General features: G+C 43.6%; 1 protein-coding gene across 2 annotated transcripts in view; it reads right to left on the bottom strand.

Annotated features, from left to right (window-relative positions):
• Positions 1 to 26828, bottom strand: part of CACNA2D1 (calcium voltage-gated channel auxiliary subunit alpha2delta 1) — a 394047-nt gene that overhangs the window by 178788 nt on the left and 188431 nt on the right. For both annotated transcript variants that reach the window (XM_058189787.1, XM_058189788.1), the window contains exon 4: positions 8444 to 8503. In XM_058189787.1, the coding sequence (XP_058045770.1) occupies positions 8444 to 8503 (60 nt within the window). The remainder of the gene's footprint in view (positions 1 to 8443; positions 8504 to 26828) is intronic.

Here is a 26828-nt window from a genome sequence, read left to right as displayed (position 1 = left end):
TGTTACACAAGCTCTCGAGAATCATAAAAATTATTGGGAAGGGGAAACGTGAGATATAAAATTGTTGGTATTAAAGAAGCAAAAAACAAAAAAACAAAACCCATGGCACCCTAATTTAATTGCTGGTTTTCTACCCAGAGGGGGTCACTTTAGTGTAAAAAAAAAAACAACCTCGCTGGAATTTCTTTTTTTAATTCGTGTGTGTGTGTGTGTGTGTGTGTGTGTGTGTGAATTAAAAAAAGAAATTATGTGTGTGTGTGTGTGTGTATATGTATGTATGTATGTATTACAAACTATTCTAAAAATACGAGTTCCAGGTATATTTGTAAAACAAGAAACAGACATTACCTGTATATATAGAATAGAATAGAATAGAATAGAATAGAAAAAACAGAACAACAGAACAGAACAGAACAGAATTTTTTATTGGCCAAGTGTGATTGGACACACAAGGAATTTGTCTTGGTGCATATGCTCTCAGTGTACATAAAAGAAAAGATGAATAGAATAGAATAGAATAGAATAGAATAGAATAGAATAGAATAGAACAGAACAGAACAGAACAAAACAGAATAGAATAGAATAGAATAGAATAGAATAGAATTTTTTATTGGCCAAGTGTGATTGGACACACAAGGAATTTGTCTTGGTGCATATGCTCTCAGTGTACATAAAAGAAAAGATGAATAGAATAGAATAGAATAGAATAGAATAGAATAGAATAGAATAGAATAGAATAGAATAGAATAGAATAGAAAAAACAGAACAACAGAACAGAACAGAACAGAATAGAATTTTTTATTGGCCAAGTGTGATTGGACACACAAGGAATTTGTCTTTGGTGCATACGCTCTCGGTGTACATAAAAGGAAAGATACCTTCATCAAAAATCATAAGGTAGAACACTTAATGATAGTCATAGGGTACAAATAAGTAATCAGGAAACAATCGATATCAATATAAATCGTAAGGATACAAGCAACACGGTTACAGTCATACGGTCATAAGCAGTGGTGGGATTCAAGTAATTTAACAACCGGTTCTCTGCCCTAATGATTTCTTCCAACAACCAGTTTGCCAAACTGCTCAGAAAGTTAACAACCGGTTCTCTCGAAGTGATGCGAACTGGCTGAATCCCATCACTGGTCATAAGTGGAAGGAGTTGGGTGATGGGAATGATGAGAAGATTAATAGTAATAGTAGTGTAGATTTAGTAAATAGTTTGACAGTGTTGAGGGAATTATTTGTTTAGCAGAGTGATGGCTAAACAAATATGTTTTGATGGATATTTACACACAGAGAGAGACACACATACATACACACACTACCTGTATATCTATGTTGGTATGTTTGTATGCACATGTTGATAATACTTATCATAATTTTGGCCCTTTAGGAGCAGCTAACATGCCTCTGTTGGCCAAGAATCCTCAGAATAAGGCAGAAAAATGTCACAGGAGACAAATTTTCAAACTTTTCAAAATTCAGTCAGTTTTGAAAAGTTATTCCAGGTAGACTATTTCTACTCAAGGGGAGAAGCAGCCTGGAATTAAGGAGAAAGTTCCTAACAGTGAGGGCAATTAACCAGTGGAACGGCTTGCCACCAGAAGTTGTGGGTGCTCCCATTAATAATGGAGGTTTTCAAGAAGAAGACTGGACAGCCACTTGTCTGAAATAGAAATAGGGGGCTTGAGCAGGGGGCCGGACTAGAAGACCTCCAAGGTCCCTTCCAGCTCTATTCTATTCTAAATTGGCTTCTGTGAAAACAGAACCTTAAAAAGCTTTGCAGGATGGAAACAGCCCATGCAGTGAGAATATGAAAGGCAGTTTGGAAGAAAATATGGGTTTTAATCATGGCGCGTTGACGGACTTTATGAAACTGCAAGCAACAGGGAGGTTTAAGCGGTGAAATTCTACCTGTCTCTTTGCCAGCAAAACAGCTCATTATTGCAAGTGGCCACATTTGTTTTAAGAACACGCTGGCTTTTTCAGAGCTATCCAAACTTGCAAGCTAAAAGCAGGAGGATACATCAGATGGTGGAGGATGAATAAACTAGGTTAACCGTTTTCCCAGGTTGGTGTCGTCCCTCTTACGTCGAAGGGGCCTGCCGGTTGGATTGAAACGTCTCCATATCGGGGGGAAAGGAAAACCAAAAAAAAAAATATTCTTGGCACCAGAAAGACGGAGCTAATTCTGCTTTTTTTTACTCTCGTGTTATTATTATTATTATTTTTTGGTTTCTTTTCCAGTGGTATGATACCCAATTAGTAGGAGTGTGGGGAAAAATGTCCAGTTCCCTGTTTGAAGTGGGAAAAGGAGCAAAGCTAATTGGATACTTCACGGTTTGTAAAGAGAAGAGGAAGAAAGAGAGAACGGGGGAAAAAAATCCAGAAAGATTTCATTTCTCCTCGCAGGGAAGGCCTCAATATTATGAAAGAGAAATGCCCCAAATTTGAAGTGGGGCTGAACCATTGCTGGTGGAATTTTGTCGTCGTTACTTATGACGTCTTTAAATGAGGCTGTAATCTTTTTTTTTTCTTTTTAACATTTCTCTGGAGAAAAGACGATAATCTGGAACAAGCATCATTTAAACCCTTCAACCCGGTGGTGGCAAAAAGACACTGAGCTTGTCGATCAGAAAGATCAGCGGTTCAAATCCGATAGTCCAGGTCTCCTGCATGTGCAGGGGGTTGAACTAGATGACCTCCAAGGTCCCTTCCAACTCGGTTATACACAGGGGCCTCTGTGGCTCAGACTGGTAAGACAGTCTGTTATTAACAGCAGCTGCTTGCAATTACTGCAGGTTCTAGTCCCACCAGGCCCAAGGTTGACTCAGCCTTCCATCCTTTATAAGGTAGGTAAAATGAGGACCTAGATTGTTGGGGGCAATAAGTTGACTTTGTATATAAATATACAAATACGATGAAGATTATTGCTTGACATAGTGTAAGGCCGCCCTGAGTCTTTGGAGAAGGGCGGGATATAAATGCAAATAAAAAAAAATACTGTTAACCTCTTCTCTCAAAATCACTTGTGAGACATTTGATCCGAAAAATGACACTGCATCATACCCATAACTGCTGATGGCATTGAGACATTCTATATGGGTAGTTCTTGACCAGCAACGGTTCCTTTAGTGACGGTTCCAAGTTACAACGGCACTCGAACTTACAAGTAGCGCTCGATTTGCAACCAAAATTGGAGCCGTTTCCATTGTTAAGTGAGACACTGGTTCAGTGAGCCCCATTGTACAACCTTCCTTGCCACCGTTGTTAAGTGAATCACTGCAGTTGAGAAGTTAGTAACCCGGCTGTTAAGTGAATCTGGCTTCCCCATTTGTCAAATGGTGGCAAAAGTTGATCACATGACCTTGGGACCCAGCAACGGTCGTAAGTATGAGTCCGTTGCCAAGGAGATGCCCCAACATCTGTCGCCAAGGGGATGCCACGCCATGTTGTAAGTGTGAAAAATGGTCCTGGGTCACTTTTTTTTTCCCAGCGCCATTGTAACTTTGAACTTTGGTCACTAAACGAACTGTTGTAAGTCGGGAACATCCTTCACTTCTTATAAGCGAGGGTTTCCAGATCTGAATTGCAAAGCTGCATATCGTCCCTAGGGGGCAGCAAGGAGATTCAACGCCTGGAGTTTTATAGCCCAGATTTGCAAGACGGATAAATATCTACGTTGCCTATCCTTCATATTTGATGAGGTAGTTTTCCCTAGGGAAAAAAAAAATGCAACGGAACAGCTTCCCCAGATTGCTTCTGCATATTGATCTTGAAAATAATTAGAAGTGGGACAGCTTCTAAAGAGGCGCTATTTCATTATTATTATTATTATTATTATTATTATTATTATTATTATTATTATTATTATTATTATTATTATTATTATTATTATTATTATTATTATTGCCATTTAAATACCGCTGGAAAGAAAACCAACAAGCGGCATTATCCTTTTCAAGAGTAATGGAGCATTTCTGTTATAATAACAACAACAACAATAATAATAATAATAATAATAATAATAATAATAATAATAATAATTCTAATTCTATTCTATTCTATTTAAATACCGCTGGAAAGAAAACCAACAAGCGGCATTATCCTTTTCAAGAGTAATGGAGCATTTCTGTTATAATAACAACAACAACAACAACAACAACAACAACAACAACAACAATAATAATAATAATAATAATAATAATAATAATAATAATATTTTAATTTATAGACCGCCCTTCTCCCGAAGGACTCAGGGTGGTGAACAGCCAGTTAAAATACAGAAAAACAGACAATATTAAAACAACCCTTAAAAAACTCATTCAATTGGCCAAGACTAAAACACAATTACCCCCTATAAATTATTAAAAATTTAAAACCCCAATTAATCAGATTAAATTTTTTTTAAAAAAAATTGGGTTCTCGATCAACATCGTCTTATTAAAAACAAAATGCGGCGTCGGCACCGAATTAATTAGCATCCGGCAGGTACTTTAGCGAACTCTTAACGAAGAAGAGGCATTGTTAAAGAGAAAGGGGTGGCTATCCTGTCCCGGTTTTCATAAACCCCTCCAAAGACCTCTTGACATCGCTGTGTAAGACTCTAATTATTTTTTACCTAGCTATTTTTTTTTTGTTTCCCTTCCAGATGGAGCTGCATATTTAAATAGCTATTTCAAGTTGGTTCCTCAAGTCGCTCAGAAGGGAGGACTGAGAAACATTAAAAGCAGAAGAAGTCAGGGGTGGGTGTTGTGGTCCGTCAGAAGCTTACAGAGCTGGCAACGGAGTCAGACAGCGATGAGGTTGAGGTGAGGCCAGGGCCATTGGGGAGTGAGGTGCGGACTCCAGAGCCTCCAGAGACTGATAGTAGTGAGGCAGAGGAACAGGAGGAGCCTGTTCCTAATGCACGCATGAGAAGAGCTGCCAGAAGGCAAGAGCAGCTCAAGCAGAGAGGACAACTCGGGAGTAAGGCCAAGAGATGATTGGCCCCTCCCATAAGGCTTAAAACAGACCAGCACTGGTGTTTCAGCTTTGCCGGAAAACAACGTTGTAGCTGCTTCCTCTGCTTCGCCTTCTGCTTCATGTACATCTTTGTTTTTGTGGCTTCTTTGTTTTTGTGTTGGGAGGCATCTGTTTTACTTTGAGTTGAACGACGCTGGGAATGAAGTAATTCCCAACTATTGGAATAAAGTTTGTTTTTCCACGGACTGAGTTTATTACCACCTTCAAAAATTTTAGCAAGCGGTTCTCTGCCTGGTTGCTGGGTGGGCGTGGTCTAGTCGGCCTCCTGCACCGTAGGGGTGTGTGTGTGTTTTTGCCCTCCCTGGGCTCCTAAGGCTTTCCTTGGCCCTCTGGGAGGGCGAAAACAGCCTCCTCAGGCTCTGGAAGCCCTTCCTGAACTTCCAGTAGGCCCGTTTTTCACCCTCTCTGAGCCTCCGTGCACGTCCTACACTTACCTGCATCCAAAACAGGGCGCGTGGGGACTCCTGGGAGGGGAGGGGAGGGGAGGGGAGGGATGGGCAGGGCCAGCCAGGAGTGGGATTTGCGGGTTCTCTGAACTGCACAGAATCTTAGCTTAGAGGTTCTCCCGAACCGCTGCGAATCCCCAACAGCCGACCCCTGGAAGGGGTGTGTTTACCAGCTGATGGAGTTTCAAAGCTTTCTGGATTGAAACCTTTAATCAACAGATTGCCCAATTAAAATGAAATGGTGTAGAGCAGGGGTGTCAAACTCAAGGCCCGGGGGGAATATCCAGCTGGGGAGGGTGCTTAGATCTGGCCCATGCTGGAAACAGCAAGGACTGGCTCGCAGTGCCTCTGCCAGCGAAAGCGGAGCTCAGGAGGTCCGCACGCGGGTTGCAGGAGACCGTTGTAGCTGAAAACTGAGCTCTGGGGCCTGTTTTTGCTGGAGGAGCACTTGAGTCCCCACAGGCATCCCCAACACGAGTGACATTGAACTGGCCACGCCCATTCCAGCCCATTCCAGCCCCCCCACCAGGTCAAACACAACCCTGATGTGGCCCTCAATGAAATCGAGTTTGACACCCCTGGTATAGGGTCTATATATACATATACAAACAGTAGTGGCCAAAATTGTGGAGACCTTTTGGGGAAAGTCTATTTTTGAGGTTTGATGGCTAAGAACAACACTTTTTTTTTTTTTTTTTGAGTTTCAGGAGAATCCTATTCCACTCCTGGAAATGGCCTGGGAATAGCCCAGACTTTCACCCAATTGAAAATCTAGGGAGCCGACTAAAGAAACTGGTTAGTCAGAAGCAATAAAACCCAGTTAATTGAAGCCATCCTTCAATCTTGGTTTCACATTATAACAGCTGCAGAACTCAAAGACCTAGAGTAGGGTAGGGAAGGGAAGGTAGAGTAACGTAGGGTAGGATAGGATAGGATAGGATAGGATAGGATAGGATAGGATAGGATAGGATAGGATAGGATAGGATAAAATAACATAGGATAGAATTCAGAACAGAATAGAATTCAGAATAGGGTAGGGTAGGGTAGGGTAGGGTAGGGTAGGGTAGGATAGGATAGGATAGGATAGGATAGGATAGGATAGGATAAAATAGCATAGGATAGAATTCAGAACAGAATAGAATTCAGAATAGGGTAGGGTAGGGTAGGGTAGGGTAGGATAGGATAGGATAGGATAGGATAGGATAGGATGGGATAGGATGGGATAGAATTCAGAATAGAATTCAGAATAGGTAGGGTAGGTAGGGTAGGGTAGGGTAGGATGGGATAGGACAGGATAGGATAGGATGGGACAGGATAGGACAGGATGGGATAGGACAGGATAGGACAGGATAGGATAGGATAGGATAGGATAGGATAAAATAGCATAGGATAGAATTCAAAACAGAATAGAATAGAATTCAGAATAGGATGGGATGGGATGGGATGGGATAGGATAGGATGGGACAGGATAGGATGGATGGGATAGGATAGGATAGGATAGGATAGGATAGGATAGGATAGGATAGGATAGGATAGAATTCAGAACAGAATAGAATTCAGAATAGAATTCAGAATAGGATAGGATAGGATAGGATAGGATAGGATAGGATAGGATAGGATAGGATAGGATAGGATAGGATAGGATAGGATAGGATAGGATAGGATAAAATAGCATAGGATAGGATTCAGAACAGAATAGAATTCAGAATAGGGTAGGGTAGGGTAGGGTAGGGTAGGATAGGATAGGATAGGATAGGATAGGATAGGATAGGATAGGATAGGATAGGATAGGATAGGATAGGATAGGATAGGATAGGATAGGATAGGATAGGATAGGATAGGATAGGATAGGATAGGATAGGATAGGATAGGATAGAATTCAGAACAGAATAGAATTCAGAATACGATAGGATAGGATAGGATAGGATAGGATAGGATAGGATAGGATAGGATAGGATAGGATAGGATAGGATAGGATAGGATAGGATAGGATAGGATAGGATAAATTCAGAACAGAATAGAATTCAGAATAGAATACAGAATAGAATTCAAAATACGATAGGATAGGATAGGATAGGATAGGATAGGATAGGATAGGATAGGATAGGATAGGATAGGATAGAATTCAGAACAGAATAGAATTCAGAATAGAATTCAGAATAGGATAGGATAGGATAGGATGGGATGGGATGGGATGGGATGGGATGGGATGGGATGGGATAGGATAGGATGGGATAGGATGGGATGGATGGGATAGAATTCAGAACAGAATAGAATTCAGAATAGAATTCAGAATAGGATGGGATGGGATGGATAGGATAGGATGGGATGGGATAGGATGGGATAGGATGGGATAGGATGGGATGGGATAGAATTCAGAACAGAATAGAATTCAGAATAGGATAGGATTCAGAACAGAATAGAATTCAGAATAGGGTAGGTAGGATAGGACAGGATAGGATGGGATGGGATGGGATGGGATGGGATGGGATAGGATGGGATGGATAGGATAGGATAGGATGGGATAGAATTCAGAACAGAATAGAATAGAATTCAGAATAGGATGGGATGGGAAGGGATGGGATGGGATGGGAGGGGATGGGAAGGGATGGGATGGGATAGGATAGGATAGAATTCAGAACAGAATAGAATTCAGAATAGAATTCAGAATAGGATAGGATAGGATAGGATAGGATAGGATAGGATAGGATAGGATAGGATAGGATAGGATAGGATAGAATTCAGAACAGAATAGAATTCAGAATAGAATTCAGAATACGATAGGATAGGATAGGATAGGATAGGATAGGATAGGATAGAATTCAGAACAGAATAGAATTCAGGGAAGGATAGGATAGAATTCTTCATTGGCCACAAGTGATTGTACACACAAGGAATTTTAGGAAATTTGAAGGGGGGAAAAAAACACCCCACACGGGAAAATCAGTAAAATAAAAATATGAGCTCACCGCAAATTCATCCTGCCACTGATGTTCTTTCTGGAATTTTTCTGCTGCTTCAGCAAGACGCTACAAAGAAAAGAGAAGAAGAGAAATAAGGTGTTAAAACCCTTCGGCCGCCTCCTGCAGACCTGACGATCATGGATAACAAGGGAAGCGACGTTTTCTAATCTTTCAATAGTCCGGCGGCTAATCCCGGGATCCCCACAGAAAGCAGACGTCACATGTAAACTGATATAACCATGCATTAGTCAAAATCATTAGCCAGAGTTCTTAGGAATAGAAGCCATTTTAATGTCACTCCTGAAAGGGCCCCGTGAACATTAAAAACGTAATTTCATAGTGCATGAAGAAGTGAGAAACAAATGCATTGGATTCAGGGTTTATTACAAACGGATTTAAGTCACATTTCCTGAACACGTAATTATCGTTCCATTTGTTTTGTTCTTCTCTCATATTTCCCATCTATTTCTCCGTATGGGCATAACACACAAAGCAACAAAGAGAAAATAATCATAGAGCAGGGAAAATTGCTGGCAAGAGTAAAATCATCATATACAGGTAGTCCTTGACTTAAGACCACAATTGACTCCCCCCCTCAACCTTTCTGCTGCTAAGCAAGACAGTGGTTAAGTGAATTTTGTCTAAATCAGTGAGGTTGTTAAGTTAGCAACAGAGTTTTTTAAGTGAATCTGGTTTCTTCATGGATTCTGCTAGGTCAGAAGGTCGCAAAAGGGGATCACGTGACCCCGGGACGCTACGACTGTCATAAATATGAATCTGAAGTTGGATCATTTGTGACCACGGAGATTTTGCAACAGTCGTAAGTGTGAGAAACGGTCATAAGCCACCTTTGTTCAGTGTCGATGTAACTTAAAACAGCACTGAAATGAGTGACTTATGACCGTTTCTCACACTTATGACTGTTCCAGCGTTCCTATGGTCATGTGATCCAAAGTCAGACGCTTGGAAACTGACTTGTACTTATGACAGTTGAAATGTCCCGGAATGCTCACGTGATCTCCTTTTGTGACCTTCTGACCGGCAAAGTCAAGGGGGAAGCCAGATTCACCGAGCGACCGTGTGACTGACTTAACAACCGCAGCGATTCCCTTAACAACGGTGGCGAGAAACGTCTTAAAATGGGGCGGAACTCACTTAATAGATGTCTCGCTTAGCAACGGAAATCTGGAGCTCAATTGTAACCAAGGACTACCTGTATCTGGTTGGGGATATTTTTTGCGTGTTTGTTCAGGACATCCTGAATTCAAGTTGGAATGGGCCTCTGGTGGCTCAACAGGCTAATGCAGCCTGTTATTAACAGCAACTGCTTGCAATATTGCAGGTTCAAGTCCCACCAGGCCCAAGGTTGACTCAGCCTTCCATCCTTTATAAGGTAGGTAAAATGAGGACCCAGATTGTTGGGGGGGCAATAAGTTGACTTTGTATATAGTATACAAAATGGATGAAGACTATTGCCTGACATAGTGTAAGCCGCCCTGAGTCTTCGGAGAAGGGCGGGATATAAATGCAAATAAAATAAAAATAAAAAAGTTCGAATCCTCCAATAAATATCGCATTGGGTCCATTTGTAGAGCAAAAGAGATTAGTCCGAAAACACGAGTGGAAAAAAAAGTAACTTTCCACCAATTGATTAAGGTGACTCCTGTTCTTCGTAAACTCTACAGGGCCGTCTTAACAGCATTTATGGACCCCGGGCAAAGCAGTGTACTATGTAAATGTAAACGATCGATAAAAATTAAACCTATATTTATTTCTTACTTCCAACAAAATCGCTGTTGAAGCATTCAAAACATGAGGGCTCATTTCATCATTTACGGAGAAAATAAATCAGTGTTAATTTCTATTAATAGAATAGAATAGAATAGAATAGAATAGAATAGAATAGAATAGAATAGAATTTTATTGGCCAAGTGTGATTGGACACACAAGGAATTTGTCTTGGTGCATATGCTCTCAGTGTACATAAAAGAAAAGATACCTTCATCAAGGTACTAATGGTAGTATTAATAAGAAAAAATGCAGTAAAATGTAATAAATAGAGTACTGGCCAAAATTGTGGAAACCCTTTTGGGAAAAGTGTATTTTCTAAAACTAGCTAATAACACCACACATTTTTTTTTTTTTTGGAGTAGTACCATAAATTTATATATGGAAAGATCACTGAATCAAGAATGTCATGCGATAACTTCTATGAAGGATTTGCTATTAGAATAGCAGTTACAGTAGAAAGAATAAAAGCGAAACACGTAGAAAAAAACAAGATATACAAAAATGATCACCATAGAAAAACCGAGAGATACAAAAATTATCCCCATGTCAGTTAATGCTTAGTTGGGTAACGTTCAGCATGAATTTTGGCCTTACAATGTCTTCCCATGGAGTTTTAACCAAGTCTTTTAATTCTGCAGCTATTATAATGTGAAACCAAGATTGAAGGATTGGTTCTATGAACTGGGTTTTATTGCTGGGTCGCTTCTGACTAACCAGTTTCTTTAATTGGCTCCATAGATTTTCAATTGGGTGAAGGTCTGGGCTATTCCCAGGCCATTTCCAGGAGTGGAATAGGATGATCTTGAAACTCCCCTCTAAAAAGTGGTGTTATTAGCCATCAAACCTCAAAAAAAACACTTTTCCCAAAAAACGTTTCCACAATTTTGGCCACTACTGTATGTTGCTGTATTTATATGATACAAGGTACGTTGAAGGGTTAACATACACAGATTAGCATGGGGGCCCTATGCTCGAAGGGCCCCACAGACAAGGGCCGATCAGGTCCATGCGTTAAGACAGCCCTTAACTCTACGCTACTTTAAGTCCTCCGCAAACTCAATCATGAGAACGTCAGCTTTTGATGGTGTGCAATTATTAACATCATACGATCGCACCCTGCGCCTCCCTCCCCTCCATCAAAAAACAAATGCGATTTTTTTAAAAAAAGGCGAGCAGCGTATAAATAAAACATGTCCACGATAGCAGATATCAGACGGAATCAAACCATGAATAAGTAGATAGAGTAGGCAGGGGAGAGGGGGGGGCGGGCAAATGCAGAGAATATTTTCTGCGCTGTTTCACACGTTCTCATCCTTCGCTTGGCGTTCCGGGTCAGAAGTTGTGCAGCTGGTTGTTCGTCGTTGCCCATTTGAATGCAAATGTATGTGATTCACACTTCCCGAATGCCGCGGTGCGCGAATAGTTTGCGACGACGGTTCGGGCCTGCGTATCTCGGATCGCAGAACTAAAGTTTAGCTCGTGTCGAATTTCCCCATCGTCTCTAAAAAGTATTGACCTCAGAGATCAGTGGTGGGTTCTAACCGGTGTTACCACTGGTTCGCTTCGCGCACGGGTGTTGTGCGTGATTGGCGCACAGGTGCATGCTTCGCTTGCACACACACCAAATTTGTGCTTTGCGCAAGTGCATAGTCTGGCTGAACAGCTGAGGCATTGCAATCCGCTCTGCCGTGCCTTTCAGCTGGACTAGAAACGGAGGAATAAAGGTAAGTATAGCACAGGGGCGGGCAGGAGGGCCCAGATGATGATCGGAGTGAACCGGTTCGCTGTCACTTCAACATCTTCGTAACCGGCTCTCCCGAACCGGGGAGAACCGGTAGAAAACCTTGAGGTGGTTCTATCATAGTTTCATGCCCTTCTCTACAATCATCCTTATTATCCACAGCCACCTAGGGCATTATGGGTTATTGTTAACAGATTGGGGGGAAAAAACCCTATGCTAAAATAAATATCCCGTATCGTGTAACTGTTGCTTCCCACGGTTCCTCCATGGTCATTGCAAGAATTCAGGTGCAACAGCTTGCAAGGTTCGTGTCCCAAAAGGTTGGTCTCTTTTCGAGATTGTCAATCATCCAAGTCATGGTTGTTCCCACAAAGCTTTTCTTTTATTTTCTTCGAAAAGGCAAGGGGACTTTCTTGGGTTTTGTTTTTTTTCCTTGAAAATGTTTCGGTTCCAGTCCAAGAAGCTTCTTCACGGAACTGAAGAAGCTTCTTGGATGCGAAGCGAAACGTTTTCAAGGAAAGAAACCAAGAAAGTCTACTTGCTTTTTGGAAAAGCACCCTTGAGTTGGTCTACTTTAGTTCTTCAGAATCTTTTTTCATTGGAATTCACCTGTCCTCCTCTCCTCTCCTCTTTTCCTTTCCTTCCTTCCTTTCTTTCTTTGTCTTCCTTCCTGCCTTCCTGTCTTCCTTCCTTCCTTCCTTCCTTTCTTTGTCTTCCTTCCTGCCTTCCTGTCTTCCTTCCTTTCTATCTGACTCCCATCTTTTCTGTCTCTTTTCCTTCCTTCCTTCCTTCCTTCCTTCCTTCCTTCCTTCCTTCCTTTGTCTTCCTTCCTGCCTTCCTGTCTTCCTTCCTGTCTTCTTTCCTTTCTGTCTGACTCCCATCCTTTCTGTCTCTTTTCCTTCCTTCCTTCCTTCCTTCCTTCCTTCCTTCCTTCCTTCCTTCCTTCCTTCCTTCCTTCCTTCCTTAGGAGATCCTGTACCCGTGATGGAGAACCTATGGCACACCTGCCAGAGGTGAAACGCAGAGCCACATCTGTGGGCATGCAAGTGTTGCCCTAGCTCAGCATCGGTGCATATGCGCTCGCCGGCCAGCTGATTTTCGGGCATTCCGGGCACACCGGAAGTCGGGAAATAGGCTGTTTCTGGCCTCCAGAGGGCCTCCGGGAGGGTAGGGGAGGTCGTTTCCTCCTTCCCCAGGCTCCCAGAAAGGCTCTAGGGAGGGTGAAAAACAGGCCTACTGGGCCCACCGGACCATCACGTGCCAAAAACAGGGGGACCGCAGAGGGGTTGTGCAGGCATGCGCGGGGAATGGGGTGCATTGAATTATGGGTGTGGGCACATACACACGTGACACTCCCCCCCCCACGCTCGCTCTGCTTTTGACACACAACGGCAAAAACGTTAGCCATCATTGTCCTATACCATTCTTCACAAATGGCCTGTTGTGACTCGTCCTCCCTCCTCTCCTCAGCCGGGCCTCTCCTGTCTCCAACTGGGCCTTTTATCAGACTCGAAGTCTGATAATGAAGATGAACGGCCTGTCATGCCTCCAGCCCCCGGCCCTGGCCCCATGCCCGGAGAGGATTCAAGGAGTGAAAGGAAAAGGCCGATAAACCTCACTCATACAGCGTGTGTTCCTTTGGCTCAGCCTTCAGAGCAGGAAGCCAGCCAGGTGCTGGAATTACTCGGCCCTACTCCCTCTGACCCCTCCCCTTCCCAGACGCTGACAGCAGATCCATCTGAAGACAATTCAATGTGGGTGGACCCTCGCTTCCGGAGATCTGAGAGGTGACGCGAGCAGAAGGACGGGTGGGGCAGGCCTGGATAAATGCTGAGTCATAGAGCCACACCCCACAGCCTATATAAAGGACCTGCTTTTGGCATTCCAACCTTGTGTCAAGCAAAGTCTTACCTAGTTTGCTGATATCGGACCCTATCACTGAAGTCACAACTTGGACTCCTGCCTGCTCTGATAAACCTCGAAGGAACTTGACAAGCTGCAGAGGCTTCCTTGCCAAGTTTGTTACGGACTTCCTTGACTCGTTCGTTGGAGTGGGGGGTGGGACACGACATGGCCCTTCTTGTTGATGACCACCATTCAACTCAACACAACAACGCAAAAGAGGGATATCGCTATTTACTATAAATTCAGATTTCATTTAACCTTTTGACCTATTTTAACCTTTAACCTTTAACCTTTAACCTATTTTCCCGTGCTCACTAAATTGTAAGTGGCTCAGAGCCTGGGGTAGATTTAGCAGCATAGGCACTGTGGTAAATAGAAACAAACAAATAAATATATGCCTTGCCTATTCCAATAAGTAGTGCTTCACACAAAGGAGTCGTTAGGAAATGTAAATATATCTTGTACGTGCCGTCGCTTTTTGAAGGTGCGCGCACATATTTAATAAGTGGAATCAATGTTCTGTCAGCCATCTATAATTCAGTGAGCCAGCACTTCTTAATGTGGAAACAATTACTTTTTGGAAATGCTTGCCTCTGCCTTTAAATAGAAACTTCCTGACAGTTAGAACAATTAATCCATGGAAGAAGTTCAGAAGTTCTGGGTGCTCAAACCCTGGAGATTTTTTAAGAAGAGACTGGACAACTATTTGTCTGAAATTGTTCTGTCCCCCCTCCCCACCTCACATAGAAGAACGCAGGAGCGAGCGTCTAACAGTCATTTATTCTACAACTGACCTGAATTTTCTTTGTGGATAACAGACTTGGCAGCTACAGTTCAAACGCCTGCCAAGTTCCTTATCACTTGGCAGAGATGGGAGTCTACTTGTCCGTAGGCCATTGCCGGGGCAGCCAAGAGTACACAGAATAATTCCTTCACACAGTCCAGGCCTTAACTCAAAAACAACCGATCCGAAGTTCATGCTTTGCAGTTTTTGTCCGTCACAGGGGCTACAGAGCAACTCCACCTGCTTTTATCCCCTATAGGGTGTGGCTCAGTGACTCAGCACTCTCTGGGCCTGTCACACCTCTTCCTTTGCTGTGCATGCTTCTCCTTCTGACGCTGTCTGGGATCAATCCAGGATTGATCCTCCTCACCCTCTGTCAGTGGGGGCTCCAACAAGCCTTCTTCCTGGCCTTCAGCTGGCACCTGAGGTGTTGCCAGAAAGGAGGGACCTGGAGAGGGAGGCCTTATCGGCTCCTCCCCTTCACTCTCAGAGTCATCTTCCTCCAGGAGGCCAGGCTCGGGAGCCGGAGTCACAACAGAAATGGTATAGGCCCATGAGGCATGTGTGCTGGAAGTGGCACACAGAGCCATCTCTCCCGGCACGCCAGCCATTGTCCGTTGCTCTTCTGGGTACCGGCGTGCATGTGCATGCCCTTCGTGTGTACAGGAGCACCAAAAACCAGGAAACCAGGTGACCAGCATGCATGCACATGCCAGAAACCGGAAGCTCAGCTTCCTGGTCCACGCATGCCCACTGGGGAACTGCTCTATCCAGTTTCCGGTGCTCCCACACGTGTGCGCCCGAGAGCTGCTCTATCCAGTTTCCGGTGCTCCCACACGTGTGCGCCCGAGAGCTGCTCTATCCAGTTTCCGGTGCTCCCATAAGTGTGCGCCCGAGAGCTGCTCTTCCAGTTTCCGGTGCTCCCACACGTGTGCGCCCGAGAGCTGCTCTTCCAGTTTCCGGTGCTCCCACATGTGTGCGCCCGAGAGCTGCTCTATCCAGTTTCCGGTGCTCCCACACGTGTGCGCCCGAGAGTTGCTCTATCCAGTTTCCGGTGCTCCCACACGTGTGCGCCCGAGAGCTGCTCTTCCAGTTTCCGGTGCTCCCACACGTGTGCGCCCGAGAGCTGCTCTTCCAGTTTCCGGTGCTCCCACACGTGTGCGCCCGAGAGCTGCTCTATCCAGTTTCCGGTGCTCCCACACGTGTGCGCCCGAGAGCTGCTCTTCCAGTTTCCGGTGCTCCCACACGTGTGCGCCCGAGAGCTGCTCTATCCAGTTTCCGGTGCTCCCACATGTGTGCGCCCGAGAGCTGCTCTTCCAGTTTCTAATGCTCCCACACGTGTGCGCCCAAGAGCTGCTCTTCCAGTTTCCGGTGCTCCCACACGTGTGCGCCTGAGAGCTGCTCTTCCAGTTTCCGGTGCTTTCCCACGCGCACGCACACGCTCCCGTTTCGGCACTCAGTGCTGAAAAGGTTTGCCAACACTGGTATAGGCTTTCCTGCCTGAGCAGGGAGTTAGACTCGAACAGCAGTCACCAACTGGTGGTCCGCAGACCATTGGTAGTCCGCAGAAATATTATTTACATTTTTTTTTATATTGCACTAAACCAGGAGTCCTCAAACTACGGTCCCTGGGCCGGACACGTGCAAAGAACGTTTGTGTTGCTGCAGAGAGTCTCCCCCTTTGAGGTCTTTTTGTGCAGGTTGGAGGGGGCAAGAAATTCCAACTTGGGGTCTGCTGCAGCCTCCTGGTATGGGGCTTTGGGTGAAGGCTGGAGGGAAGTGCCACTGGTGGTGAAGAGCCAGAGGGCCTTGTTCCAGTGGGACTGCCCCATGGCCTGGAATTGGCTGACCATCTCAGCCTACTGAGCCTCCAGGTGCTGGTACCTGGCCTTGCACTACCGCAGGTCTTCCCTCTGCTTGGAAAACCTATGTTCCTAGTCCTCAGTGAGGTGCTTCTGCTGAGCCTCCTTCTCGGTTAGATCCAATTTGAACTGAGCTGTTTTGCCAACTCTTTCTCATGGTGGCTGCTTAGCTCCAGTAACTGTTTCCTATTGGGGCCCAAAGGAGCCTGGGCAGGCAGGAAAGGAGTGGGTGGGAGGGGCAAGTCGAGGCTGGCGAGGCGCCCCTTGGTGTGAATGACATTGAGTTGGCCACGCCCACCCAGTCACATGACCACCTAGCCACACCCACCCAGCCGGTCACTAGGCAGATCATTTTAGTGGTCCGTGGGATTTAAAATTATGAATTTAGTGGTCCCTGACATCCGAAAGGTTAGAAGAACTCCCTTCCAACTCTGTTATTCTGTGAAATCAGTTCTGGTCTTCAAACGCAGAAAGAGAAATAAGTGGAGAGAAACCGAGGTGGGCTTTGTCTGAATGAAGAGGTGTTGTTGTTGTTTTTTCCCCCTACCTCTGGATAAATAGGAAAAAAAAATATCAGCAGCAAAATGGAAAGAACAAAACGAGAAAGACCCTTGTAAGTTTTAGCATTTGCTTGGTGAGCTGTCTGAACTTTTCCACTGACTTCGGAGAGGAAGATGCTGGCTGAACAGGCAAAGTAAAAGGGAGGGGAAAAATAGGAAGAATAGTCACATCAACTGTCAACTTGGAAACTAGCTCACCATTCGAAGCTTGGCCTCGACATCCCAAGGGATGTGACTAATTCTATGAAAAGGTTTCCACGCACTGTCATCTACCGAGAGAGAGACAGAGAGAAAGAGAGAGAGAGAGAGAGAAAGGGAGAGAGAAAACCAGGGAGGAATTTTATCTGATCGCCAGCTCCCAAGAAGGTTGATTCGACCTTTCAAACCTTCACAGTATTTTTGGCGTGGCTTTATCTCACCTTGACCAGCACAACAGACAGCCAACAGGGAGGTTGAAGGCATCTCACTGTCACAGAAGAAGAAGACGACGTGTCCTTTTGTCCTCTCTACCATTGTTTCCTTTTTGAAACCCTTGAAAGGGGACTTTCTTTTGAGGACCTCGCGGTAGCCCGAGCTACATTTACATTAGGTGAAGAGAGAATTCCATCTGTCAAGAACCAGAAGGAGTTGGCGGGCGCCTAAACCCAAAGTTTTTTTGTTTTGTTTTTTATTAAGAGTCACCAGCTTCTGTGAGCAAAGGGTCATCTCGTCAAATGAAGGGATAGGTCACAGGAAACCTATTTCGTTTTTCTTTTATGTATATATGATTTAAAAAGCTCACAGAATTTGGCGACATTTAATAAAAACTTTTTGGGTTAGGCTCTATAGCAAACGCCTTCTGATTTTTGGCACATGGAACGGGACTCTCTCTTCACATAATATACATACGTACGTACATACATACATACATACGTATGTACGTGCAGACATACGTACATTAAAAATGAAAATATTTTAAAAGGAAAACAAAAGCTAATATAGACTAATATAAAGCAATGAAAAGAAAGGAAGCAAAGAAAGAACTAAAAGAGGAAGGAAGGAAGGAAGGAAGGAGGGAGGGAGGGAGGGAGGGAGGAAAAAAGGAAGGAAAGAAGGGAGGAAAGGAAGGAAGGAAGGAAAGCGGGAGGAGGAGGGAGGAGGAAAAGGAAGGAAGGTAAAAGGAAGGGAAGTAGGAAGGAAGGAAGGAAAGAAGGAGGAGGAGGGAGGAGAAAAAGAAGGAAGGAAGGAAGGAAGGAAGGCAGGCAGGAAGGAGGGAGGAAAAGGAAGGAAGGTAAAAGGAAGGGAAGTAGGAAGGAAGAAGGAAGGAGGAGGGAGGAGGAGGAGGAGGAGGAAGGAAGGAAGGAAGGAAGGAAGGAAGGAAGGAAAGCGGGAGGGAGGGAGGGAGGGAGGAAAAAGGAAGGAAGGTAAAAAGGAAGGGAAGTAGGAAGGAAGGAAGGAAAGAAGGGAGGGAGGGAGGGAGAAAAAAAGAAGGAAGGAAGGAAGGAAGGAAGGCAGGCAGGAAGGAGGGAGGAAAAAGGAAGGAAGGTAAAAGGAAGGGAAGTAGGAAGGAAAGAGAAAGAAAGAAAGAAAGAAAGAAAGAAAGAAAGAAAGGAGGAGGGAGGAGGAAAAGGAAAGGAAAGAAGGGAGGGAAAGAAAGAAAGGAAGGAAGGAAGGAAGGAAGGAAGGAAGGAAGGAAGGAAGGAAGGAAGGAAAAAAGACAGGTGGGAGGGAGGGAGGGAGGGAGGAAAAAGGAAGGTAAAAAGGAAGGGAAGTAGGAAGGGAAAGAGAAAGAAAGAAAGAAAGAAAGAAAGAAAGAAAGAAAGAAAGAAAGAAAGAAAGAAAGAAAGAAAGAAAGAAAGAAAGAGAGAGAGAGAGAGAGAGAGAGAGGGAGGGAGGGAGGGAGGGAGGGAGGGAGGGAGGGAGGGAAAGGAAGGAAGGAAGGAAGGCGGGAGGAAAAAAGGAAGGAAAAAAGGAAAGAAGGTAGGAAGGGAAAGAAAGAAAGAAAGAAAGAAAGAAAGAAAGAAAGAGAGAGAGAGAGAAAGAAATTGAAAAGAGAGAAAATAGATTCCTATCTTATTTACCGCAGTTATAAATCCAATCTATAAATTCAACTCTTATTCTATATTTACAACATAACTTTCCTCTTCCAATACTCTCCCCTGTTTAATCAACAGAAACATAAATCACCAGTTCAGTGTGTGTGTGTGTGTGTGTGTGTGTGTGTGTGTGTGTGTGTGTGTGTGTGTTTTTGTGTGTATCTGTGTGATGCAGAAAAAGTCCATATGGTTTTTCTACTCAGCAATAAGCCTAGAGATTATCTTTTCTCTGATCAAAAAAAAAGTCCCTTTTGTCATCTCAACAACTTCCACTGTCTTCATCCACCGTTCCTCCCGCATAGATAATGCAAAATCTTTCCATATTTCTACACGCATTGTCTTGCTTTCAATTCTTACGTGCCGAAACAAAATCCCACCAGTTTTTTTCTCCAACTGTTTATCCAAAAAAAAAAAAAGGCCTCTCAATTGTAGCTTGATTTAAATGCAAAAGTTTCTAAGCTCTTTCACACATTTCCCAAACGGGATAAAAAAACGTCCTTTCTAGTTGTTTACATTTCCAACGTCAATTTGAAAATGCTTTTAGACGTCTTAGATCAGGGGTCTCCAACCTTGGCAACTTTAAGCCCGGTGGACTTCAACTCCCAGAATCCCCAGCCAGCAAAGCTGGCTGGGGAATTCTGGGAGTTGAAGTCCACCGGGCTTAAAGTTGCCAAGGTTAGAGACCGCAGTTCTAGATCAGTGATGGCTAACCTTTTTGTTGTTATGTGCCGAAAGCGCGTGCATGCCCGCACCCATAATACAATACACATGTGGAAAAAAAACCCGCGCATCCCACACCCCTGCGCATGCACACATGACCCCCCTGCACTCCCTCCGTGAACCATTTTGGGTCTACTAGGCCTCCAATTATGCATCTGTCTCTTCTTAATATATTTGGTTGAATACAATATTTATATGCAATTTATGAGTGAAATCTTCCTCTTGTGGGCCCACACATTGTCTCCTGAAAGGCTTGCATAGGCTTCTTGCAATATTTTATGCAACGCGATGCATGAATGTTTCATGGCAATTTTATCATATTACCACGGAAAATTCTCTCTCCTAATATTTCAGGCAGAAATGTTTCCTAATGGAAAATGAAATATATATATATATATATATATATATATATATATATATATATATATATATATATATATATATATATATATATATATATATATATATATATATATTGTTTTCTGAGGTTTTCACGGGTGTTTGTATATAGGTCTTTGGTTGTTGGGTTTTCTCCGTGTAAAATTGGAAGTGTCTTGGCGACGTTTCGAAGTCTCATTCGTCATCTTCAGGCTTCAACCGTGCTTCTGGGAGCAATGTGTGATCGCAGCTGTTTCTTCCTTTTAACTGCTAGTGGGGTTTGAACTGATTGGGTGGGAGCTTGGCTGTGCTCTGATTGGATGGGGTTTTCTGTGCTCTGATTGGCTGGGGGTGTGTCCTGTGTTGGTGGGGGCTTGGTTGTGCTCAGTCTAATCTGTGCTGCAGGGGGATTTGAGCTGGTGAGCTGCACTGCTGCTGTTTGGCTTCGTGTTCGTGGTCGTGCTACATCTTCGTAGTGGGTGTCAGTCTGCTGCATGTATGGATTGGAGGGGTTTGAAGTGGCTAATGTTGCAGCTGCGGTCTGGCTTCTGGTCCTTGGTCGTGCTTCCTGATCAGTGTGGGTTTGGGTCTGCTTTCTGGGTGGATGTGTGGTGGTGACATCCTGTGTGGACCTCGTGAGTGTGGGTCTGGTGTCATTCCTCGTGTTAGGGACACGTTTGTCAATAAGGGCAGGTTTCCAAATGGCTGGTAGGCGGGAGGTATCATCTCGTTTGTTCATGCTGTGTGGGCGTTTTTCTATCTCGATGGCTTCTCTGATTATTCTGTTGTTAAAGTGTTCAGTTTTGGCGATAGTTCTGGTCTTTTTAAAGTCAATATCGTGTCCTGTGACTTTAAAGTCAATAAAGCACATACTAAGCACATACCAAGCACATACTAGATCTGACCAACCACTGCCTATCCAACACATACTTCATCTATAACGGACAAAAATACAAACAAATAGAAGGCGCACCCATGGGATCACCCCTCTCACCTGTCATTGCCAACCTCTACATGGAACACTTTGAAACCCAAGCACTAGAAAAATCTGATCACAAACCCAAACTCTGGCTCAGATACGTAGACGACACCTTCATAATCTGGCCACACGGGAAAGAAAAACTTGAAAACTTCCTCACACACCTCAATAGCCTACACCCCAAAATACAGTTCACCATGGAAACAGAAGTTAACAACCAACTTCCCTTCCTAGATGTCTTAGTCTACAAGAAACCCAATGGCTCCCTAGGACACACCATCTACCAGAAGAAAACACACACAAACCGCTATCTGCATGCACTCTCACACCACCACCCAGCACAGATCAACTCCGTAGCCAAGACACTCATCTCTAGAACAAAATGCTTAGCTGACGAACAACACCTAAAACCGAACTACACTCTCACAAAACGTACTAACATCCAATGGATTCCAGAAATAAGATTACCAAACTAATCCAAAAGAACCCCCACTAAAACCCAAGACAGAGAGCAAGAAAATGGCACAGCCCTCCTCCCATATATAAAAGGCACCACAGACAGAATCAGCAAGATCCTCCACAAACATAACATCAAGACAGCATTCTGCACAAACCAAAAATATCCACCATCCTAAGAAACCCCAAAGACAAAATTGAGTTAGAAAATCAAGGGTATATGAAATCCCATGCACCGCCTGCCCCACCACATACATTGGACAAACCAACAGAAGAATAAGTGCGCATTGAAGAACACAAGAACTCATTCAAAAGAGGAACCAACTTCTTCCTGGTCCAACACTTTAAAGTCAATATCGTGTCCTGTGACTTTAAAGTCAATATCGTGTCCTGTGACTTTAAAGTCAATAAAGCACATACTAAGCACATACCAAGCACATACTAAGCACATACCAAGCACATACTAAGCACATACCAAGCACATACTAGATCTGACCAACCACTGCCTATCCAACACATACTTCATCTATAACGGACAAAAATACAAACAAATAGAAGGCGCACCCATGGGATCACCCTCTCACCTGTCATTGCCAACCTCTACATGGAACACTTTGAAACCCAAGCACTAGAAAAATCTGATCACAAACCCAAACTCTGGCTCAGATACGTAGACACCTTCATAATCTGGCCACACGGAAAGAAAAACTTGAAACTTCCTCACACACCTCAATAGCCTACACCCCAAAATACAGTTCACCATGGAAACAGAAGTTAACAACCAACTTCCTTCCTTAACTTTTTCCTTCCTTACTTCCCACCTACCTACCTATCTATCTACCTACCTACCTACCTACCTACCTACCTACCTATCTACCTACCTACCTACCTACCTACCTACCTACCTAACTTCCCGTGTTTTCCTTCCTTCTTTTCGGCTCAACCAATTCAATTTCCAACTTTAAATCACCTTATTAAAAAAAAAAAAGCATTTTACATCAACTACCATTAAACATACTTAGAAACCCAGAAAGACAGCTCCATATTTTTCTACCACCCTAAGGAATTCCTCCAAATAGTCAGTCAATTGGGCCAGTCACTCACTCTCAGCCCTAGGAAAGAGACAGCGGTCAACCACTTTTGAAAACCTTACCAAGAAAACTGGAGGGACTGGTACAGAATTGGACATGACTCAACAGAAAGAGTGGGGGAAACCGCTACTAAGGCATACAATTATGCATCTGTCTCTTCTTAATATATTTGGTTGAATACAATATTTATATGCAATTTATGAGTGAAATCTTCCTCTTGTGGGCCCACACATTGTCTCCCTGAAAGGCTTGCATAGGCTTCTTGCAATATTTTATGCAACGCGATGCATGAATGTTTCATGGCAATTTTATCATATTACCACGGAAAATTCTCTCTCCTAATATTTCAGGCAGAAATGTTTCCTAATGGAAAAATGAAATATATATATATATATATATATATATATATATATATATATATATATATATATATATATATATATATATATATATATATATATATATATATATATATATATATATATATATATAGGTCTTTGGTTGTTCGGGTTTTCTCCGTGTAAAATTGGAAGTGTCTTGTGCTCCTAGAAGCACAAAGCTGTAAACAGCAGCCTGAAGATGACGAATGAGAATTTGTCGAAACGTCGCCAAGACACTTCCAATTTTACGCGGAGAAAACCGAATAACCAAAGACCTACATACAAACACCATGAAAACCTCAGAAAACAAATATATATATATATATATATATATATATATATATATATATATATATATATATATATATATATATATATATATATATATATATATATATATATATATAGGTCTTTGATTATTTGGGTTTTCTCCGTGTAAAATTGGAAGTGTCTTGTGCTCCTAGAAGCACAAAGCTGTAAATCCTTCCTTCCCTTTTCCCCTTTCTTTCTTTTCTTCTTCCCCTTATCCTTCCTTCCTTCCCACCTACCTGCCTATCTATCTTCCTTTGTTTCCCTTCCTTCCTTCCTTCCCTCCCTCCTTCCTTCCTTCCCTTTTCCTCTTCCCTTCCTTCCTTAACTTTTTCCTTCCTTCCTTCCCACCTACCTACCTACCTATCTTCCTGTGTTTTCTTTCCTTCCTTCCTTTCATCCCTCTTTCCCTTACCTTCCTTTCTTCCTTCCTTCCATCCATCCTTCCTTTCCCTATTTTTTCCTTTCTTTCCCCTTTTCCGTCCTTCTTTCCTTCCTTACTTCCCACCTACCTACCTAACTTCCCGTGTTTTCCTTCCTTCCTTCTTTTCATCCCTCTTTTCCTTACCTTCCTTTCTTTCTTTCTTCCATCCATCCTTCCTTTTCCCCCTTTCTTTCTTCTTTCCCCTTTTCCTTCCTTCCTTCCTTCCTTCCTTCCTTCCTTCCTTCCTTCCTTCCTTCTTTTCGGCTCAACCAATTCAATTTCCAACTTTAAATCACCTTATTAAAAAAAAAAAAAAGCATTTTACATCAACTACCATTAAACATACTTAGAAACCCAGAAAGACAGCTCCATATTTTTCTACCACCCTAAGGAATTCCTCCAAATAGTCAGTCAATTGGGCCAGTCACTCACTCTCAGCCGTAGGAAAGAGACAACGGCCAACCACTTTTGAAAACCTTACCAAGAAAACTGGAGGGACTGGTACAGAATTGGACATGACTCAACAGAAGGAGTGGGGGAAACCGCTACTAAGGCATACAATTATGCATCTGTCTCTTCTTAATATATTTGGTTGAATACAATATTTATATGCAATTTATGAGTGAAATCTTCCTCTTGTGGGCCCACACATTGTCTCCCTGAAAGGCTTGCATAGGCTTCTTGCACTATTTTATGCAACGCGATGCATGAATGTTTCATGGCAATTTTATCATATTACCACGGAAAATTCTCTCTCCTGATATTTCAGGCAGAAATGTTTCCTAATGGGAAAAATGAAACAGATATAGATATAGATATTATGTCTTGTGCTCCTAGAAGCACAAAGCTGTAAACAGCAGCCTGAAGATGACGAATGAGAATTTGTCGAAACGTCGCCAAGAAACTTCCAATTTTACGCGGGAGAAAACCCGAATAACCAAAGACTTACATACAAACACCCGCGAAAACCTCAGAAAACAAATATATATATATATATATATATATATATATATATATATATATATATATATATATATATATATATATATATATATATATATATATACATACATATACATGTTCAATTTTGAATGACTAAGACACTATTTAGCACGAGCGCTGGAAAAGATCTTTCAAATTTTAACGAAGGATGTGCTCTTTCTTTGCGGCTTGATGCTCTTTGTGTAAATACCAATGACTAATTCACAATGCAAAAACTAAGCACGACTACTCAGAACTTAACGACCTGGTGAAAACTGTATTGCACCGTAGCGTAAAGACACATACATCTGTCCAGGGGTGGGGCTGCAGGGGGTTCGCAGGGTTTCGGGAGAACCTCTAGCTAAGATTCTGTGCAGTTCGAAGAACCCCCAAATCCCATTCCTGGCTGGCCCCACCCACCCCACCCTGCCCCTCCCAGGAGTCCCCACATGGCCCGTTTTGGATGCAGGTAAGTACAGGACGCACACAGAGGCTCAGGGAGGGTGAAAAACGGGCCTACCAGAAGTTCAGGAAGGCCAAAAACAGGCCCATTTTCAGCCTCCAGAAGGCCTCCAGAGCCTGGGGAGGTCATTTTTACCTTTCTAAAGGCGGGAAGAAAGCCTCCGGAGCCCAGGGAGGGCAAAAAAGCCCCCCGCGCTGTGGTGCAGGAGGCCAACTAAGCCACACCCACCATGGCCACGCCCACCCAGCAACCGGGCAGAGAACCCCTTGCTAAAATTTTTGAAGTCCACCTCTGCACCTGTCTATGGAGAGCCTCAGTCATCCAGGTCATGGTTGTCCCCAAGGCGGCAACTGAACTTCCTTTGTTTTTCCTTGAAGATGTTTCGCTTCTTGTCCAAGAAGCTTCTTCAGTTCTGAAGAACCTTCTTGGATGAGAAGAGAAACGTCTTCAAGGAAAACAAAACCCCAGTTGTCTTTTGAAAAAGCACCTTTGGGACACACAAGCATCTACTGTCTATTTTAAGATGAGCTACTGTTATGGATTCATTCAAATTCTCCCTGTCAGAGTGTAGTGAAGTAGACCAGATCAGATCGATTGCAAGCAATTCTGTGTCACCTTCAGGAGACTGTTCTGACCTAGGCTTCCTGCAAAGGTCCACGTGACTTTGCTCCTTCTTTATGTCTTATTGGATGGCCAATCATCTCCAAGCCTTACTCCCAAGTCGCCCCTTTTGTCTTAACTGTTCTTGCCTTCTGGCAGCTCTGCACATGAGCACACTGGGAACAGGCTCCCCCTGTTCTTCTGCCTTGCTGACGTCAGACTCTGGAGCAGCAGTTCTCAACCTGTGGGTCGCGACCCCATTGGGGGTCGAATGACGATTTGCCGGGGTCGCCTAAGACCATCGGAAATATGGGAAGTATACTTGCGAGTCGAAGAATCGCGCTCCAATGGTTGACTCCACAAGCCAGCTGCAGGCTCTTCAAATCGCTAGCCGAATTTGGCTTCAGGCGTGATGAATTAAAAAAGAGAGAAATCTTTGCTCTGATGTCTCCCTCTCAAGCCAGCTGCAATCACTCCCAACCGCTAGCCTAATCTGGCGATAAACTTAATGGGGAGGAGTCTCCGCTTTAATGCCTCCGTCCTCAAGGCAATCGCAAGCAGTTCAGATCGCTAGCCAATACGGCTTCAGGCGCGATAAATTCAAAAAAACAGTTTGCCGCTTTTTTTCCCTTTCTGCGGCTGCTGAGGCGCGCTGAGATCACTGCCTAAAAAAAAATAATTTTACGGTTGGGGTCGCCACATCGTGGGGAATTGTATTAAAGGGGTTGCAGCACTATAAAGGTTGAGAACCACTGCTCTGGAGGCTCCAGAGTCAGCACATAACTCCCAGATGGCCCTGGCCCCCTCTCTGCCTCCAACGCAGAGCCCTCGTCTGAGCCTTCCCTAGACTCCAGGACTGCCCCATGTTCCTTCCCAGCCTCCTCATTGTCCG

The sequence above is a fragment of the Ahaetulla prasina genome, chromosome 7 (genome assembly GCF_028640845.1).
Source record: "Ahaetulla prasina isolate Xishuangbanna chromosome 7, ASM2864084v1, whole genome shotgun sequence".
NCBI lineage: Eukaryota > Metazoa > Chordata > Lepidosauria > Squamata > Colubridae > Ahaetulla > Ahaetulla prasina.
This window is presented reverse-complemented; position numbering and strand designations above follow the sequence as displayed.